Source organism: Amblyomma mixtum, chromosome 2 (genome assembly GCF_055824585.1).
Source record: "Amblyomma mixtum isolate Tamu chromosome 2, ASM5582458v1, whole genome shotgun sequence".
NCBI classification, from domain to species: Eukaryota; Metazoa; Arthropoda; class Arachnida; order Ixodida; family Ixodidae; genus Amblyomma; species Amblyomma mixtum.
This window is the reverse complement of record NC_143013.1, coordinates 2390413-2410433: the sequence shown is the minus strand read 5'-3', so window position 1 is coordinate 2410433 and position 20021 is coordinate 2390413. Positions and strand designations below refer to the sequence as shown.

General features: G+C 47.0%; 1 protein-coding gene across 1 annotated transcript in view; it reads left to right on the top strand.

The window, feature by feature from the left end:
- The first annotated feature begins 455 nt into the window (after nucleotides 1-455).
- Nucleotides 456-20021, top strand: part of LOC149358234 (solute carrier organic anion transporter family member 74D-like) — a 30154-nt gene continuing 10588 nt past the window's right edge. The window contains exons 1-6 of the mRNA XM_089570288.1: nucleotides 456-2246; nucleotides 6176-6262; nucleotides 8892-9077; nucleotides 9607-9771; nucleotides 18065-18260; nucleotides 19294-19447. Coding sequence (XP_089426414.1) covers nucleotides 1592-2246; nucleotides 6176-6262; nucleotides 8892-9077; nucleotides 9607-9771; nucleotides 18065-18260; nucleotides 19294-19447 — 1443 coding nt within the window. The 5' untranslated portion in view covers nucleotides 456-1591. The remainder of the gene's footprint in view (nucleotides 2247-6175; nucleotides 6263-8891; nucleotides 9078-9606; nucleotides 9772-18064; nucleotides 18261-19293; nucleotides 19448-20021) is intronic.

The window sequence follows — 20021 nt, the reverse complement described above, 5'->3', positions numbered from 1 at the left end:
TTGCACATTACATGGTTGATATATTATTCTACTAGCCAATTTTTGTTGCGTTTTCCAAACACTGTATATTGCGTGATATCCCAAAATGTGTTTACCCGTTTCTCTTCATATTCTTGTACGATTGGCAGTCATCTTGCAAGAGGAAAAATTAATTAATTGATTGATGTGATGATGATTAATATTTATGGCGCAAGGGTTTCTGTGGCGCAAGGGACTAGAGTTTGTTCTGTCTGGAATCCTTCCGTGTCCGTCTCCCTTGTGCGCTGGCCACTGTGTCGAATTATAGCAACCAACTAGCCCAATTAAGGGCCTTGGCGGCCATGACACAAGGTTTCTCTTCTAGTCAAGGTGGGGTCCAAGACCCATTTTCGAAGCATTTCATCCTAAAGAAGCCGAGCACCAGACCAGGGGAAAGCTTGTACCCATTCTATCACCGGTGGGTACCCGGCGGCACTGGAGGTCGAACCAGATTGATTGATGTGTCTTTGCCCCACCCTACCGAATGATCGTATGGGCTGCAACCTGCATGGGCTGCAGGGTTTTCCCTAGGATCCTTTCTCCTTTTCTTGGAACAAATAAGGCTGTCTTTTACTGTTATATTACTTTACATTTGGGATAAGAAACGTAAAAGCATAGCTTGGTTCCATGGCTACTATTAGTGCCTGCCGGCTTCTATGTAAGGAATGTGCTATTACCTCATCATTAGCGTAAGCACAACGTACGTTGTTCACGTATCTTTGTTATTTTTTGTTCCGCGACCCAAAACACGCAATCTTTATCGCGCCGTCGCCTCCACTTCACCCTGGGTAAGCGGGCGATAACGGTGCAGTGCCGTCGGCGTAAGGGATCGTGGCGCGCAGTGTCCGCCTACAGACGCAAGCTGTCGAGCGTCTGGGAAGCGTCAGGACCCGAGGTGCGTTATGCATTTTATCTCAGACAAAATCAATGAGCTTAACTAGCAGTAAGGAAAAGTATCTTTTTATTAACGCGAAAACAGCTTCACTTGAACCAAGACGTGCGCTTCTGGCATTTAGTTGATGTGCGCGCTGAGGAGTGATTTGGGTTTTGTGCCTGGAATTCCTTTATTTCGTGATCACTTTCGCACCTGTTTGTCGATGCACCTCGCAGATTGTGATATGCGATGCTATCGAGTATTCGAGCGTATGATGTGTGACACGCGTGACATTTGATAACGGTATCTACTACAAGGAAAGCCCAACTTCTTTGCTACCGTCAGCGTTACGTTTTTCACTGTTCCTGGAACTTCTGCGCAATCGCGGACCTTGTTTATGAAGGAGGCCGCGGTTGTTGACCTTCTTCAAGTCGCAACTTGCCCGGGTGCTCTGCATAAAAGGTCAGGAGATCTGCTCATTCAATCGAGAGTTCGCAGTGGTCTTAGGCAACTATTGACCGTTCGGGTGGCAGTTTCAGAAATCTGGCTCGTTTGACTTCAACAGTTCTTAGTGCGCAAGCACTGAAATTCTGTTAGCAGGAGCCGCATCGACTTTCAGTGCTGTGAGGACCTTTTGTTTTGCGGAAACGGCCTGATGACAAGAGGTGCCTGTAACTAAAGGAAGTATCAAACGTCATCATGGCCAGCGGAGATGAAGCTGAGACTAGACCGATGCGGACGCACGTCAGAGACTTCCTATGCGGGCTCGGCTCGTGGCGTCCCAAGTGGCTGCAGAGTTTCGCGTCACCTCGCTGCCTCTTCTTCTTCCTCAACATGCTCGCAATGTGTCAGTCTGCTTACAAGTCTTACACAATGGGCGCTCTTTCGACACTGGAACGCCGGTTCAGCCTGTCTACGAAGTCCATAGCCATCATCCTCGTGGCCGAAAGCATCAGCCCCATCTTCTTCGACATCCCCTTAGGCTACGTTGCCAGCTGGATCAGCCGACCGAAACTCCTCTCCATGGGCATGATGGTTGTGGGGTGCAGTTCCTTGACCGTGGCCCTGCCTTACGTCATCTTCGGGCCCGCGACTCATATGCTAGCCAAAGATGACGGCCAGAGGCAAGTGTCAGACCTCGCCAGCCTCGAGTTCTGCGGAGGCGGCGCCGGAGACGGTGGCCCTGCGGAAGTCAGTCGTGACTGTGCCAGCCAGGCGACGGAGAGCTACCTGCCCTTCATGATTCTCTTCGTGGCATCTTTCCTGAACGGGTTCGGCCAGAGCGTTCTGCAAGTCGCCGGCAGTAGCTACATCGACGACAGCGTCAAGAAGAAGAGTTCGCCGTTATTCTTTGGTGAGTTTTTCGGCTGCGATACACGCTTTGCACAGACGTGAACAGGCTTTTCTTGCACGCCTGTGCGCTCTCTTCGGGGCTACAATAGTGCAGTTTTAAAGCAGGTAGAGGTTTTCGCAGAACTCCCTTGAGCTTAAGCGCTGCCGCGTATCTAAAGAACAACTAACGCTTAAGCACCGTGCCGCTAGCATCGCAGATGCGCTAAGATCTAATTTTATTTGTCTCTCAGCACATCGCACCAGCGCGCTAGACATGTCTGTTCGTGACACTGTGTTAGCATATGAAGAGAAAAGTGGACCCATTACAAGTGCCCACTGAAGTAAAGACCTGAAGACCTGATGTCAATAAATCAAGACGTAAGATCGACAAACATCATGTGTGCATATGCAACCGAGGAGCGTTACTGTAACCGTAGGCAGGTGTCGCATATCTCTCAGTTTCAAATACACATGGACTGAGCACGTTTAAAAGGCCACAGAGTGCTTCATACATTTCTCTCCGCTACTGTGCACGTGATTCAATTCCAGTTTGACCGTTTGAGCGCCAGAAAGCAAAAACACATATGGCCGCAAATAATATGGGAATAATTTTTTTTCTACATCCTCACTTTGGGTATGTCAGTGTCAATTCGCACCAGTGTTAGTGCATGAGTGTATTAGCAGCTCGTTACTAATTGTGCTTTTTTTGTCAATACCTTAACACCTGCGTGTTTTGGAAGTACTTTGGGGAGGCACTCAGGTATTTCTTCTATTGTTCAGAAAGTCATCTAAATAAATTCGCTTCTTCAAGGCAAGCTTGGTAAATGCCTAGGGCCGAGCTTAGACTTACAGCATACCTTTAGGCGCACTCTGCACTATGTCTCTACCTTTCCAGCGCTCATTATAGTGTGTCCTATGCCTCCTCCAGTGCACCAGTTGTGCTGCCAGATGATTCGCACGTGGTTTGCATCGTGACTGAGGCGCAGCGTTGACGGTACTAGAGCATTTGTATACTTACTTTTATTACCTATAGGGATATACCTGTACACCAGAAAAAAACTTGGTGTCTACTGTAGTTGTGTTGCTTTATAATGCTAACGACGCTTCGGAAAAAAAAAAGAAATTAATCCAGCCTAGTTTACTTTTTTCCCTAATCCGAAAAGGAAGTTTTAATAACAAGGTACAAAAACACCGATCATAAGAGATGTTCGACAAATTTGACACAGAACATGACAAAAATACAGCCAGATAGCGCAGTAAAAACAAGAAAAAACAAGCATAGATTCAAACATTACTACCAAGTAATTACACGGATGGCTGTAACACTTCATTATTTGTAAGTCTGTTCCATTAAGTAACCATCCTTGGGAAAAACGAGTACTTCGAGGTGTTAGTATTTGTGTTAAAAGGGGTAATTGTCAGATTATGACGCAGCCTTGTGTTTTTGTGACGCACAAAACTGTTCCCTGCTTTTAATCACTACCAGTGGTTTCCAGCTTTTACACCAACAGGCTTATATTCTTGACTTAGCGCTACACTTCCAGCTGCTAAGCACAGTTGAAGAAAGTAGCCCTAAAAGAAAACACTCTTCACTTATGATTTTCTCATAACGGCTTTGGGCAAGTTGTGGAACACTAAAAGTTTCTCGTTTAATTTTCTAAAATATCACCAAGCTTCAGCGCCAAAGGATGGGGGGTTGGGGAGAGGGGGGGGGGGAGCTTTTAGCAGTTGCATGCGAGTATGTAAACCATGTAAGGTTTCTCAGCTTCCGCTTACTAAATTATCAAGGTAAAAACGGCGTTCGTAGGTACACCTGAGCTCGCGACCCAAGCTCCGAGAGTAGAATGGGTGCGTGTATTGTTCCTTTCAGTCCGATATGCGCTGTACTTTCAATATGCAGCAAGTCCCCGTGAAGCAGAGAGTGAGCTTCTTTTCCCCAACGTCAATAAAGTTAAATATAAATCTGTTAACGGTTCCAACACATTTTATTTGTAAGAATGCAGATTTCCGACCACACACGCTGGGGTCCAGCAATCGGTCACAAGAACATGGGGCAGAAGTGCGACGGTATTAAGCAATGCATGTTTTACCTTTCTGTACTCACAGTCTGACTCGGTTGGGAGCAATTTGGCATAGTTGCAATTTTCCGGGTAAGCCGGTATCTTACCCATGGAAGCAGCTCTGTGCCTGTATACACTCGCGGGCTTTATCGGTTTCCACGTGTTTTGACGCATGGTCTGACAAAAGGCTTCTTTTGTTAATCGCCATTGTTCCTGTTTAGATAGATGTAGATAGACGGCATGTTGTGTGCTCACTATCGACTCTCAGGACAGCAAATTGAGTGGCTGGAAGGTTTCCAGCCGACTGTAGGTAAGCCTGGCTTCAGCGAGAATCATGTTTTTAAGGCGAAAGCCTTTAATGCCTCATACTGTCGTTAGCAGACGCGTCGGCAGCCGTGTCGACAGACGCGTCGGCAGGAGTGTCGACAGACGCGTCGGCAGATTCGTCCGCCTTTCGGCGTCACTGCTTAAAAGGCTCAAGGTTCCAGCATGAATAAAGGCGCATCTAGTGAATGCATGGGCTCCATAAATAAAATAAAAGGAGTAAAGTCAAGAAACGGAAATAAAAATAAGAAAATAAACAAGAATAAAAACAAAATAAAATAAGATGTGGAAATAAAAATAAAAAACAATAAAGTTAAGAAAAGGAGCAAAAAATAAATAAATAACAAAATATGAAAACAAAAAAAGTAAATAAAACAAACAGTGGCCAGGAATCGCTTTCGCCTTGCAGTACTTTAGAGAGCCAAAGTGCACCCTGAATTGTTCGGAGTACATGCTTCAAATTAACCCGGAAAAGAAACACACGAGGCTGAATACGCGTGTACAGAGGGAAAAACACGTCTAGAATGACCAAACTGTGCGTTCCGCAGCTCTTAAAGACACTGCGACCAGGAATGCACAAAATGACGAAGAAATAATGTAGTTTAATTTTGTAATAAAAACAGCGCAAGGACACAGGACGAGAACGGAGAGTAGACACACACGGCGCTGATGTGTGTGTCTACTCTCCGTTCTCGTCCTGTGTCCTTGCGCTGTTTTTATTACAAGATGCTTAACCAACTCGCCCAAACTGCCATTTTACTATAGTTTAATTGCACATGCTTACATCCAAATTATTTTTAGCCAAGTGTTATCGCTAGATATTGCGCGTTCAGCCCGAAACACGCCCAGAACATGTTCTAGACAAGCGTTTTCTAGACAAGGCATAAAATACAGAAGTAAAGAGAAAATAAAGAGGGTAAATTCAGCTAAATGTTCGCTACATTCGGATTTCAATCCTCCTTTCTTGATAAAAAGTTCATAATACAAAATCTGTCAGCTTACATAGGACGAGCTCCTCTGGTACTCCTCTGGGACCCCTGGTACTAAGTCCCCGAAAAAACAAGTGCGAAAAATTCAGAAGCAAATGACATAAGAACATCCCCACAATGGGCGAGCAGCATAGGATTACACTATTCTCCGCAATCAGCTATGCTTTCTGCTTCAGTGAACCTTTTGATCTCGGAACTACATTCGCTTAGACGCGGAACTCGATTGTCGAAGTATTTCACCCTGCAAGTGAGAATTAAAGAAAGCCATAACCTTTGTTCCTCTTGCAAATTGCCGGCGCTGGGGTTCCCTCCTAGCACTTATGATTATCTTCAACAGAGAAATATTAGTGCATTTGTTCGCAAAACATTTTTTTTTCTTAAACCGGATGTATTAGTAACCGATTCGGGTCCACCCAGCGTCGGTTTTGCGACAAGGTTTATTCATAAAACTAGGCACAAAAGTATCAACAGCGCAAAATCAATAACCGCGCTGACGGACTGCGGACGCATGCCGGATCAACCTGGAGACCCTTATCTCTACTCAGCGTCTGGAGATTATATGTAATTGCTGTGTGCAGGGGCAAGCTTCTCCGTACGGTCCATTGGTCCAGCACTAGGATTCCTTGCTGCCAGCGTCTGCCTCTCACTCTACGAAGATCCCTTCCGTAAGTTCGATTCAGAGACGTCTCGCTGGTGTTTTCTTTCGTGCTGTACTTCTTGTTGTTGGCACGAAGCTGTCGGGAGCAGTTATTAAACAAATGCAATGTTTGTTCTCGCAGCAGACTCACCGCTAAGCATCACTTTGAATAAAAGCATTTCCTGTTGGTCAGAAACGCTAAAGCACATGATCGACGTGACGTTTTGTAGGTGGAACATTTGAATGCAATACCCTATCCTAAGTGCCGTGAAGGCCAAAAACTACGGCGTCGGCTGCTGCGTGTGTGGAGCCTCCACTTAACTACCGTGGCAGGTGGTGTTTAGCGGCCACCTGTCAGGGTTGGCAGGTGGCAGGTGAAAAGAGGGAGATCCCCCTTCCACTTTTAAGGATAGGAGGGAGACACCAGACTAATAATGACTCAGCAGAAATGAATGAAAAAAGAGATTACGAACATAATTTGAACCAGATAGAATCAGAATAATAACCAGAAGTGGAATAAATTTACGAGTGAAAGTCACTGGAATCAGATTTGTTATAGAATTAATATTGGAAGAGATTGATGATTAAATAAAAATGTCATCGCATTTTTTCCGCATGAATCCAATTGATCACCTCTACGCTTTTTTTTCTTCTTTGTCGGTCATCATCATCATCATCAGCAGCAGCAGCAGTCCGACTACTCCCACTGCAGGGCAAAGGCCTCTCCCATGTCTCTCCAATTAACCCTGTCCTTTGCCAGTTGCGGCCACTGTCCTTTGTCGGTGACAGAGGTTAAAGTGCTCTGTCGACGTACAGAGGTCGTGGGCAGCTGTTCGATTTCTGAATAATTTTGGATTCTTAACAGCTATTGGTTTCGCAGCTCGAAACTAAGAAAGAAATGTAGCTGTAGAGTCTACGCGTTTCAAGTTGCAGCGCCTGCAATATCCGCCCTCTCGTTTCTTATGCCTAACTTTTAACAACAAGCGGCTTTGTAAAACCGGCGCGTCAGCCTCCCTTATCTTTTTCCCGTGATAGATACCTGTCTGAGTCACCCGGAAACACTCGTCGGGCGATGATCATCGCGATATGCTAAGACAAAGCGCGCTGCGACAACGCACTCATCATTCATTCTTTTCTTTAACAGTGACGTCCAACTCTTGCTGAAGGCTTTTCAACTCATCACGTGTTTTTAAAACGACGCCCCTCGAGGTTTCACAACAAAGCCACTAAAGCTGTAGAATTCCGAGGCGACAGCCCCAAGATTAGTGGTTCGGTGGTAGAGCTGGAGCACATTGCTACACAATTATTAGCGTGTTTTTCGTTTACATTTCATTCTTACACGGCAACATTTAGTGACAACAGCAGAAACTGTTGTTTTCGAAGGCGATTACTGAGGATTAGCAGCCTGAAGAGTGATGTACTTAGCACAAAAGAAAAAGATCTAGCTCTCTGTTCAAACCTACAGGTACTGCGTCGATTTTGAGCCAGTTTTAGACGGCCTCCGTTTGCTTTTAATGTCCTTTGAAAAAAAAAAAAACATTAAACGACTTATAAGTAGTTCGTTCCTTCTATTAGTTTTTATTTTCAAGCCGTGGCTTTATCTTTCTATTTGCTTTGGTTAAGCTGGACACCTTTCTTTCTTTTTTTCTTTAATATGAGTAGGGCTGATATGTCGGAGGTTAAACTTGTAGGCTTACTTAGGCTGGGTATTATAAGCGTTCAGAAATACTGTGTCGCCCGGATCAGATCTTGTTCTCGCATGCGTTTCCGTCTATAAGAACGTCAGATTGGTAGGAAACTATCCGAGGGAAAAACAAGTTTGGCTAGCCGTCTGTGCTATAATCATAGTTTCAGGGAGTGTTGTTAACCTTGAAAACTGCGCATTTCTGTGGAGATCACGACATTTTGTGCACTGATTGCGCTCTGCACGGAAATTTCAATGCCGGCCATATTGCGGTGAGTTGCGAGATAAACTGCTCGAGTAAAAGGTCCGTGGCTGGGATCAAATTGTCTCTGATATAGTGCGCGCACTTGTATCGTTATACAGCGTCTGGTGATCTCTTTATCGGAAAACTTAGGAAGCACTGGAAAGCCGAGTAGCTGAGGCAAGGCGAGTCAATTAGAGACGCCTGGAAAGCGGCACTTAGTCGAGCTGTTTGGCAGAACATGCAATGTTCGCGATACTTGGTCCTCATTCAGCCACTTAGTTTGTGTTAAAAGGAGAGCTTAAAGAAGTCTATGCTCTTTTAGTTCTTAATCGTGTCTCTGGTCACATCACTTTTTTTTCCCTCCCTCCTCCCCCCTTTTCGCACTCTGTATCCTTTCATTAGAACGCAGTTCACACGTCCACTCTGAGTGAGAATGTTGCCGTGCCGTTAACCTTCTGCGAAATTTTCGAGCGGCACAGAGACGACACAGACAAGACAGAACCGAACGCTATCAACTAAACAGCTTCTTTCGAAACACTAAATCAGACCAATACATAGAAACCCAAAACAGACAACACGGGTCAAGCCGCTAAGCATGTCGACAGCGCAGTCAATAACGTATAATGTTTTTACTGAAGTGTGTGTGAGCAGGCTACAGTGTCGTTGCTGCATGCGAAATGTGACTGTCTCAGTGGGGTAAGAACAGACAAGCCGCTCTTCGCGTCGCAGTAAGTCCGGACATCCCGACCACGGACCCGCGATGGGTTGGTTGCTGGTGGCTGGGCTACGTGTTCTGGGGCTGCCTGCTGCTGTTGGCGAGCATACCCGTACTGCTCTTCCCCAAGGTGATGCCGGCCCGGCTGCCGGACCCGCCGCTGGTCTTCAAGAAGCGGGCCGACTCCAGCCACATCTCGGGTCAGTCGCTCGCGTCCATCTTCAGTCTTGATTGATTGATTGATTGATTGATTGATTGATTGATTGATTGATTGATTGATTGATTGATTGATTGATTGATTGATTGATTGATTGATTGATTGATTGATTGATTGATTGATTGATTGATTGATTGAGCGAGCGTTTGGCCACTTAACAGGAGTTCGCCGCTACGCACTAAATAACCCCCTGCGTTAGCAATTAGTTCTCAGCCCTCCAGTGCCTCAGTGATTCATTCATATGCCATGCAGCCATCGCGTATACTATAAGATTCAACTCTTCACTTAAACTTTCCGGAAGTCCGGTTTGCGGGAGCTTTCGATTTGCGTTGTGACACGCGTTATTGCAATTACAACGCAGTAATTCGACAGTGTACACAGAAGCAAGCGCTGAAGAAATGCGCCCAGCGCCAGTCTTCCTTCAATTTCCATCTCGAAGTAATCGGTCTTCTCTTTCCGGAGTTACGTAACCTGCGCGTTTCGTGTTTCTGGTGATCCCTCCGACCCCGCAGAGATCAGCAAATCGCTGACCCGGCTGCTCCGGAAACGAGTGTACGTGCTGCAGTTGTTCGCGTCCATGCTGATGTACAGCGGCCTGCACGGCTACACCATGTTCTCGGCCAAGTACATGGAGGTCGAGTTCCGCAACTCGGCGGCCAGGGCCAGCGCGTTCGCCGGTAAGTCGGCCCCAGCTGGAGCCACGCGCTAATTTAGAAGCGAATAAATCTTTCAGCCGAGGTGTCGGTGACTGCAGCTGTAGCTGAAGCGTATTGACAGGATAACTTAGAAGGGGCCTCTGATGTCATTCGTTTTCGAAGCACTCTCTTTGCTTTTGAGTTTTTGAGTTGCCGCTGTTAGCAGGAGCTCGGGACAGTGCTGTAGTTCATTTGTTTTGCCTCCATGTAGGCTGTTTTTACCAGCAATAAAAGAAATATACGGCGGCAACGAATGTTCGATTTGAGAACCACTTCTTCTGTGCGATGTAGCATTTTTGGACCGCTCGGCTGCGGCTTTCTTTTTCTGCTTAAACATGGTGCTTAGTGCCGTAAAATATTGTTCTCTGTGCATGAACTATTTACAAAGTGTCTAGGAAGCAGCATAAGATCCAGCTCAAACCAAGATAAGACGTATTCTTTTGCGTGGACACATTAGCTTATGGCCCTGCCGAGTACAGTGAAGAAATCGTGCTGTAAAGATGCCAATATTAGACAGTTTTCTGTCTAATTTAAGCAAACACGGCTTTGAACAATGGAAAGACCCGTCTCCGTTTTATTACATCCCGGTGGGAAAAAGTGATTGGAGCTGTAGATTCTTCAAAAATCTGTTTGTCACCTAAAAAGGGCTCTAAATTTTTATCATTTCTATTGAAGCCAGTTGTTCAAATTTAAAATGATTTTCAAACAAATATTAGGCGAAACATCGTTACATTGCTGCATTTGACGTGCGCGGGCGATCGCCCAGCACTTAAATCCCGTGGAAAAACTGAGCTCATTTTCTGTATGATTAGTTAGGTTAAAAAAAAATGGCTTCCCGTTGAAATGCCATAGCCTGCTGGGGTTAGCGGCGCTGTTGCTAGAGGCTGTCTCAAATTCCTGATAACGAGCATTCTGAAAAATGCAAAGGATGGTTCAGCGCAGCCCGATAAATGCTTGAAACCCATGTTTGCCCATTCACGCATCAGAGTCCTGCGTTTTCTACAATGTAGATGCATCAGCGGCATTCCGGGGGTTTCAGCGTAGTCTGATGAGTGCAACACGAACCACCGGCTCCCCATTGGTCGATTCCTAACCAATGAACGTGATCGATGCCAGCGGTCTCCAATGCTGATACTGGCCAATGACAAAAATGCAGTCTGTCGCATTTGAAACAAATGGCTTCTGGGCCATGGTTGCTGTTATGGTCGCGGAGCAGACTCTTACCCGTATAAGGGGGGAGAGGGGGTTGATTTATTGTTGTTATTTCCAAGCGGTTTGACAGCTTTTCTTTCCTGAGTACGCGCTCATAAAAATTACTTTTCTTTCAAAAACCGACCGAAGCTGGCCTGACGCGAAACGGCCACCACCGGACGTAGTTGACTGGAAGTTGCTCAAGAATAGTCCAATAGCTGTTCCGCACGGGCAGTTAAATTGTGAGAGGCTGATTAGTTCAGAAGAATCCTCAATTCAAAGAAAGCTTCTATCGTTGGAACAAGTATAGGCTTTGTCTTCGTGTTCGGGCGCGAATTCACGGCAGGATGACTTTTTACTTTTTCGAACTGTTTATTAACAAGTTTAGCTAAGAGTGATTACATAGGTGCATAAGGTCCAGCGTCCATCTTGCGTCTCCTCTTTCGGCTTCCTCCCCAGGGTTGCTGGTCACCCCGTCGCCCAGGGTAGTCGGACGACTGCGCTTTTTCCGCTGCGCGCGTTCGCCTTGCATCGGGAGGTTCGCTAACAATCGGCCATTCTGGCGTCAAAAGCGCCCTCGGTTTCGTCCGAAGGCTGTCCAAATCATGAAATTTAACACAAAGGCTTTTTCTCTTCTTGCTGACGAAGTAGACGGGATGTAGGACGTCATTGTCGTCCGCTTGCAGAAGAATGCCCGCCAACCCGTTAGCACAGGCTTCGGTGTGCACCTCTGTTCTCGCCTTTGGGTTGTAGAGCTGCCGCACTGGATGTGATCTCAGTGCGCTCTTCAGGGCCTGAAATGCGTCCTCTTGATCCTGGTCCCAGCGAAATGCCTCGCCTTTTCGAGTTAACCGACTCAGCGGCTCGCTCAGCGCTGCGAAGCGCGGGACGAAACGTCTGAAGAGGTTGGTGAGCCCGAGAAACCTCTTGACTTCATGAAGCTCCTTCGGCACTGAGAACTCGTCGATTGCTTTTACTTTGTATGTTCCCGGTCTCACGCCGCCTTCACCGATGACGAAGCCAAGGTACTCGACTTGGTGATCCGCGAACCTACACTTGGAAAGTCGGAGTGTCAGTCCTGCGTTACGGAGAGCTCGAAACTCTTTTGTCAGCCTTTCTAGCATCTCTTCAAAATTTCTCGCAGGTACAAAGATGTCATCCAAGTAGCATACTGCTATGGTGTTACGGAGATTTTCCAGAGCTGTATTCATGAGGCGCTGGAACTCTGTCGGTCCATTCGAAAGTCCAAAAATGAGTCTTTCAAACTTCCGTGTTCCATCTGGGGTCACAAAAACGGTTTTCTCTTTTGCAGATTCCTTCAAGAGGATCTGGAGAAATCCACGTGCAAGGTCAAGCGTTGTGAAGAGCTTGCTTCCTGCGAGCTGCTCGACAGCGTCATCAGTTAGTGGCACAGGGTACTTGTCCTTGACCGTCTGTGCATTCAGCTTCCGATAATCGACTACAAGTCGCGGTTCGCCGTTTTTCTTGCGCACAAGAAGTACAAGGCTTGCATAAGGAGACCATGACTGAGTCACAATTCCTGATGCCTTCCACTCGCTGACAATTTTCTGTATCGTCTCACGCTCTTCTTTGCTTGTTCGGTAGGGCCTGGAAGAAACCGGCGTACTTCCTTCCTTCAGGACAATGTCCTTTTCGATGAGGTTGGTGCAGCCTAGCTCATCAATATTCGTTGCGAAGCACTCGCGGTGTTGGTTGAGGAGTTTGAGTAGGTCTTGACGTTCCTCAGTCGTTACACCGTTACCTGTTGCAACATCCTCTTCGTGAATCGGCTCCGCGCTTGCCGTCTTCACTTGCGTTGTTTCGCTCGTTGTACTGAGCTCAGCTGTGTCTATTTTTACTTCTTCCACTCGACCCAGGCTCATCTCCTTCTTCAGAACCTTCTCGCAGTCCGAAGTGTTTGCCACAGGTACACTGAGCTGCTTGTTGGTAACATGAAACACACTCCCAGTCATCGTACCCTTTCGCTGGTACAGGACGTCAGTCTCGCCTTCGAGATCTACACTTGCTGTGATGAAGTTCACTGAACGTGGCTCGAGGGCCACATCGTTCATTTTCGGGATTTTGATGGCTTGATTTTGGGTGAAGGGTTCGAGATGTTTGAATGTTTCGTCTCTTTTGTCTATGATTTTGAAGGTGTCGTCGACCTTGACATGGGCGATGTTAGGCAGCTCCGTCCAGGTACGACCAATGATAACAGAGAAGTACTGGGCTGTGTCCGGCACGACATGAAGCATGACTTCTTCGCCTTTCACGCCATCTATTTCTATTGTTGTTTTGAATTTTGCAAGACATTTGACAGTGCTTTGGCCAAATCCATACAGCTCCATTTTATCTTCTTCGAAGCAAGAGCAACAACTCATGGCGTCGGATGCCTTGATCGTACAAACTGCACTTCCGGTGTCGACGAGCGCAGCATAGCTCTTCTGGTTGACCACCGCAGTCTTGACATACTTGATGTTGGGTATCTCGCTAGTCGAGGATGCAGACACGTATTGTGATGGCTGCCCAGCCCCCGACTTCATGGTTTCGTTGTTGCTGCGGTGAACGGGCATCGGACAGTCTCTGACAACGTGACCGTATTTCCGGCATCTGTAACATTTCGGTTCAGTGGCCCTTTCAGCGCTAACGTGCTGCTCGATCTGCTTCGGCTTCGTTTCCACGCCTGCTGGTGTGGCTGACACATGCTTGCTTCCGCCCTGGCTGGGTGGCCCGTGGCTTCCATGGGAGCTGAGGTAGGCTGCCTCCCCTGCTTCGAGGCTTTTTGCCGCCTCAAGCAGCTCCAAGGATTTAGTGAAGCTTGCTGCTTTAAGCCGCAGTATCGCAGCGTGGTTTGCATTCTGCAGGCCCGCAATGACCAGATTCTTCCATTGCGCAGTGTCCTCCTTGATGTCGCACTTTGTGCAGAGGTAACTCTATGCGAAAAAATAGTCGACAACGGACTCGCGTGGACCTTGCGTACGGCGGAGCATTCTCTCGTAGAGGGCAAGCGGGTTGCTCTCGTCGTCGGGAAAGACCTTCTGCAGCTCCTCCGCCCATTTCTCCCAGGTCTCCAGCTGCTTCCCCCTTGCTCTGTGCCACTTCAAGGCAGTCCCGCTGAGCTTCGACGCTGCCACAGCGAAAACGACACCGTCCCTCCAGCCGGCCTGCCCCGCCACCATCTTGACATTCGATACCCACTCCCTTGCGCTCTCTCTCGCTCCGGCCCCCGCAATGGCGGTGCCCGAGAAGGCGGGAATGGATGCCGACAAGTCCGGCATTGCTGTAACAAGTGCGTTGCCTTGGTGTTGGGCTGCCAACAGCTGTACGTGGGCTAGTTGTTCGGTGAGCGTCGTCAGCGACTTGATTATTTCCCGGTCTTGGGATATGGCGATGCTTTAGGGGTTGCTGCTAGCTGACCGCTTCACTTCAGGGAGTCAGAGTAATGGAAGGAGGCTCACCGCTGCTGTCTTCACGTAGTCGGCGTCGCTTCGGTTGCCTTTTTCCCGTTGCTCCAGGCTTTCGGAGGCGGTAAATCCCACTTCTGATTATAAGCTTTGTCTTCGTGTTCGGGCGCGAATTAACGGCAGGATGACTTTTTACTTTTTCGAACTGTTTATTAACAAGTTTAGCTAAGAGTGATTACATAGGTGCATAAGGTCCAGCGTCCATCTTGCGTCTCCTCTTTCGGCTTCCTCCCCAGGGTTGCTGGTCACCCCGTCGCCCAGGGTTGTCGGACGACTGCGCTTTTTCCGCTGCGCGCGTTCGCCTTGCATCGGGAGGTTCGCTAACACAAGAAAGTGATTATTAATTTCTACTATGTGAGCAACGATCAAGTCGTCTTAAGGAAGCGATACAGTTAACGTGAAAAAAAAAAGAGAAAATAAACAAAAACATGTGGAGCTGTACTAAATGCCCGCAAGTGGAAAAACAATTGTTCTGGCTCACGCTTGACCACTGAAATACGTGCCCCGTATTGTTGGATCCCTACTCGCCTTAAACATCAGCCCCCTTCTTCGCGCTAACAGCTTGCGAATGGCCACTCAGAATGCTCACTGGTCCCACTTCGACGACGAACTGTTGGCCGTATTCGCCGCTTCGTCGAGGTATTGCGAGCCTCCAGCCTGGTCTCGTGGGCACGTTGCCCAAACGAGCAAGCTAGCCTCGTTGGAGTTCTTCAAAACGCCTGGCCTTGAATTACACTATTACGTGCGCCACACGCGAGCGGCTTTGCGAGCGCATTCAGTCGATCGTCCGCTCTATCTCGCTCTATTTCTCTGTTTTGCTACCGTCTCCCCTGAACAAATAAAGAGTGCGTGGAGCTTCGCGGATGAAGCCAAGCGCGTCGGCTTTCACTGAAGGACTTCCGCGTTTTTTTTAAACTTGTCAACGTGCACTTAAAGTTATTGTTCAGGCTTTGCGTAGAGAGCTCGACCAGTTGTTTGTTTGTAACACTATGACTCATCTTTCCAGCGCATATAGAACATGGACATAGGGAGAGTACACTCTATGCAAAAATACACCTAAATGGGCGTAAAAAAGGAGTAAGCTGTCCTCTGGCGCACTTCCTTATTAAAGGGAGTGTGGTAGAGGACAACTTTACTCCCTTTTTACTCCTTTCTGTTTAGAGTGTAGACATCTCGGACCAGTGTCTGGGGTGTCTACTCTCCCTCTGTCAGTGTGTTTTATTTGCGCTTGAAAAGACGGGTTACAAGCTTATCCCCAAAGAAAGCATGCAAAAGGCATTGCTATATATATATAAGCCGCTGCGGTGGCTCAGTGGTTATGGTGCTCGGCTGCTGACCCGAAAGACGCGGGTTCGATCCTGGCCGTGCGGTTGAACTTCTCTGGGGGAGAAATTCTAGAGGCCCGTGTACTGTGCGATGTCAGTGCACGTTAAAGAACCCCAGGTGGTCGAAATTTCCGGAGCCCTCCACTACGGCGTCTCTCATAGCCTTAGTCGCTTTGTTACGTTAAAGCCCATAAAAACCACACACACACACACACACACACACACACACACATATATATATATATATATATATATCCTGGACAAATTAGAATATTTAAAAGAAGGCCACCGCCAGCTCAATGATCCTCAGTTTTACAGAAAGCTTCTGAACGACCCCACACGTCAACTGGGGACAGAAATAGAGGACTCTCTTGCTGGACTCGCTAAGGACGGTAGAAAATATATATATATATATATATATATATATATATATATATATATATATATATATATATATATATATATATATATATATATATATATATATATATATATATATATATATATATATATATATATATATATATATATGGATCACAGCAGCATCCTACGCTTCGACACAACTGTTTTACATCGCTAGCTGTAGGTGGCCCGGTATCTCGAAGTTCGGCGTCAGATTTACTCTGACGTCACAGGATCCCGTCCTGCGTGGCAAGAGGCACGCGATCATGCCGTCACTCAGTTGCTCAATAACGTGGCGAATCGGATGTGTCTCTCGAAACAGTACTCGAAGAAGTAACTACGCCAACGTCACCGCTAATGTGAGCGCGTGCGATGAATGCTTGAACTTCCGGAGTTGCACAAACGTTAGGCGGGGCGAAAGCGTCAGTGGCGAGCAGATCCTAATGATGACGAGACGAGAGTACACCGCCAGTGTAAGGAATTGCGTGCCCGCGAAGCAGAAGCCGCCAGATGAGGAAGACAGGTTAATTACGACGGTGTCACGCGGATGGCTGAGTTGCGTCAATTCAGCGCCAAGCAGTTCTTCTTTGCGTGTTCGCGCAGCGACATAGTTTCAAAGATGCACTTTGTGGCAGCTGTACACTTAACCACGTCGTCCATCAGTAACAAGCCTTACACCTATGGACTTATGGCCATAAACTTGTAGTAAACTTTTGCCTATACACAGTCTATAGATTATGAATAGACAAAAAGAAATATCTATAAGAAGGCAATAGAGCCTATAAGAAGTCTATAGACTCTCTATTGACCATTTTTATAAGGGCTAGTAGAGTTTTATAAGCTTTATAAGGCACAGTGAGGTAGGGTTGAAGACCTGTCAACGATGAACTTAGAAGCATCATTGATGGTCGCGTGTTAATTTTTTTCGCTGTGTGGGCACGAGTTATCGCCAGTTGAAGCCTAAAGCACTCACACTTTATGCGGACATCGGCCTAGAGAAAAGCTCAACCTCCACCGTGTACATATAAAAATGGAATAAGCTGTCTTCTTGCGCACTCCCTTTTAGGAACAGGGTATGCTGCCCAAGTTCCTGGGTACACTTCGATCACCCCGCCGCGGTGGCTCAGTGGTTATGACCCGAATGACGCGGGTTCGATCCCGGCCGCGGCGGTTGAATTTCTTTGGAGGAGAAATTCTAGAGGCCCGTGTACTGTGCGATGTCAGTGCACGTTAAAGAACCCCAGGTGGTCGAAATTTCTGGAGCCCTCCTCTACGGCGTCTCTCATAGCCTTAGCCGCTTTGTGACGTTAAACCCCAATAAACCATGAAACCAAACCAAGACTTCGATCACTAATAAAACATAATGCTAACTGTTTGCAAAGGAGGCATATTCGCGCCTCAAATCATAGTAATTCAAAGCAGTTAGCAATGAAATGAGACTTAAAAGCGTGCCACCGGAGGTCTTTAGGATAACAAATGGAGGAGACTGAAACATCGGTTAAAACCTTCGTAACTGAAAGAACTTCGCATTTTTTAGTGAGGGACTCTGCTTCCCTTACCTACCGTAAGCATTCCGTATTTTAGTGGTGGAAATCTGCCCATGGCCGTGGGCAGCACACCCTGCTTCTAAAAGGGAGGGCGCTTGAATACGGCTTACTCCCTTCCTACTCCCTTTTAGGGTAATTCGTGTTTAGAGTGCGCAAGATGTCACGACGTGAACCACGAATGCTGGGTACAGCGTTCTCACATCGTGCTTGCATTGCGTGAAGGTGATGCAGCTACTTCTCTCAATTCTTCGCTTACTTCGAGCGAAAATGCGGAGAGCCTTTATTCTCTTTCGTTTACTTCAGCCCTGAGCTGGCTTTGTGTTGCGCATCCGTCGTTCTGTTCAAGGACTCATCTCGTCTGTGTTCAACATCACGAGCTTCCTGCTGTCGGGCGTGGTGATCCACCGACTGAGGCCTCCGCCCAAGGTGCTCGCCTGGTACAACGTGGTCGTCACCTTCGTCGTCTCCTGCGGCTTCGTCGTGGCGATGCTCGTCAAGTGCGACTACGGAACCATGCCCGGGGTATCCGTCGTCCGGGGGAAGTGAGTGGCTCGTCCGTGCATAAGGTGGCATTCATGGACTGTTTCTGTTGCTGGGCGTTGTCATCTCGAAAACGCTAATACGAAAACGCAGGCGTTCTGCTGTTACGCCACGCATCACCCGAAATGACAGATCAGGCACGTAAGTGATATTAGTATTTGGTTAATAGGAATGGCAAAGCAGCAGTAACAGTCATAGCGAAGGTAGGCACCCTTAACTCGCATTTCGCAGTTAGTGGCTTAGTGAGAGGGCTTTCGTCTAAACAGCTCAGGGATGGCCGCGACTGTTCGTCAAGAAAGATATTGCTTGTTGAAACAAGAGTGAGATATTTTGCACGTTCTATTGGTACAGTTAACGGTGCACGTAGATGGAATGATTCTTACGTGTTTGTTTTGAAGTGTGGTATTCTGCGTCCTCATTTTTTTTCCTATGTTAAGAATTAATAATCTTTATCCATGTAATCGTGGCGCTGATTTAGATCGAAAGGCATTCACTAATCTCCCAGACAAGACTTCACGCCTGTTTCGCAAAGACGGAAAAACACAGTTATCCTCTGGAAAAAGAAAAAAAAACTGTTGGTGAAACCCTCTGCTGCCAGTAGTGAGAAGTGCGATTGCTTGACAGCCAAATACCATGACGATTATGTCGTAATATAAGGCAATATAAGCGAGCTACATCTTTACAAGTGAGAGATAATAAATTACACATCCTTGCGAGTTAGCTTGGGAACGAATATTGCAATTTGAAGCGCGTGCAATAACACTTCCCGAGGGTTTCCTTTTTTATGCCATGTACACTAAGTTCAAGTACCTTGCCCGAGGTTTACGGAATCAAGTGAATCTCATTGTTGCATGTGTATAAAAGCAGTCTGAAACGTCGAGGGCACACGTATCCCCGCCAAAACTGTATATGCTCATTTAGTCAACTAATTAGTTCCCGCTGCCCATGTATTATATTCTCTAATCTTTGCGTCATTACTCATTAATCATCCGGCTTGGATGCTCTGAACTCAGAACGTGACCTTTCTTTTTCCAGTCTTGACCTCAACAACAAGTGCAACGAAGAGTGTTACTGCACCCTTCAGAGCTATCAGCCCGTGTGCGAACCCGTCGGAGGCACCGTGTACTTCTCTCCCTGCTTTGCTGGATGCCAGAAGCCGGAGGGAGAGGCGGGAGCTAACCTGACGAAGGCAAGTTCACTCAGCAATACTTGCACGGAAAGCAGCAGCTGACAGTGGATGACAGTCCTCATTTGACGAGCATTTACGTTAAAGAAACTCAAGAAACGTTAGTTTCATGATGCGAATATAAAAAAAAAAATTGGTCGGGTTTCAACGCAGTTAAACCGAGTACACGTGCGAAAGCATGCGTCTAGCCTGGTTGGCTTATGGTTTTTGTTTGCTGGGTCGATGGCACGTCTGGCGACGATGTTCGCGCCGCAAGTGGAAGTTAATGAAGACTATGATGAGCAATGCACAGCGCAACAGTGTGTTGCAGTTTAACACGGGGCGTGATCAGCTGCGGCGATAGCATAGTGGCACATCATTATGCTGTTATGATATACTACTATGCTATGTTCCTAGATAACTCATGTACATAAAACATCGCATCATTGTTACAAATTCCATGTTGAAAAACAAAGAAGCGGTGATAGCACAGTGCTCTCGTGCAGGGGCCAGCGAAGCTGATCTGTTCGCTCTGTCGCGGGTTCCACACTCAGTAGCCCCAGTTGTATTTATTTTATTTCTGCATAGGCCAAGGTCA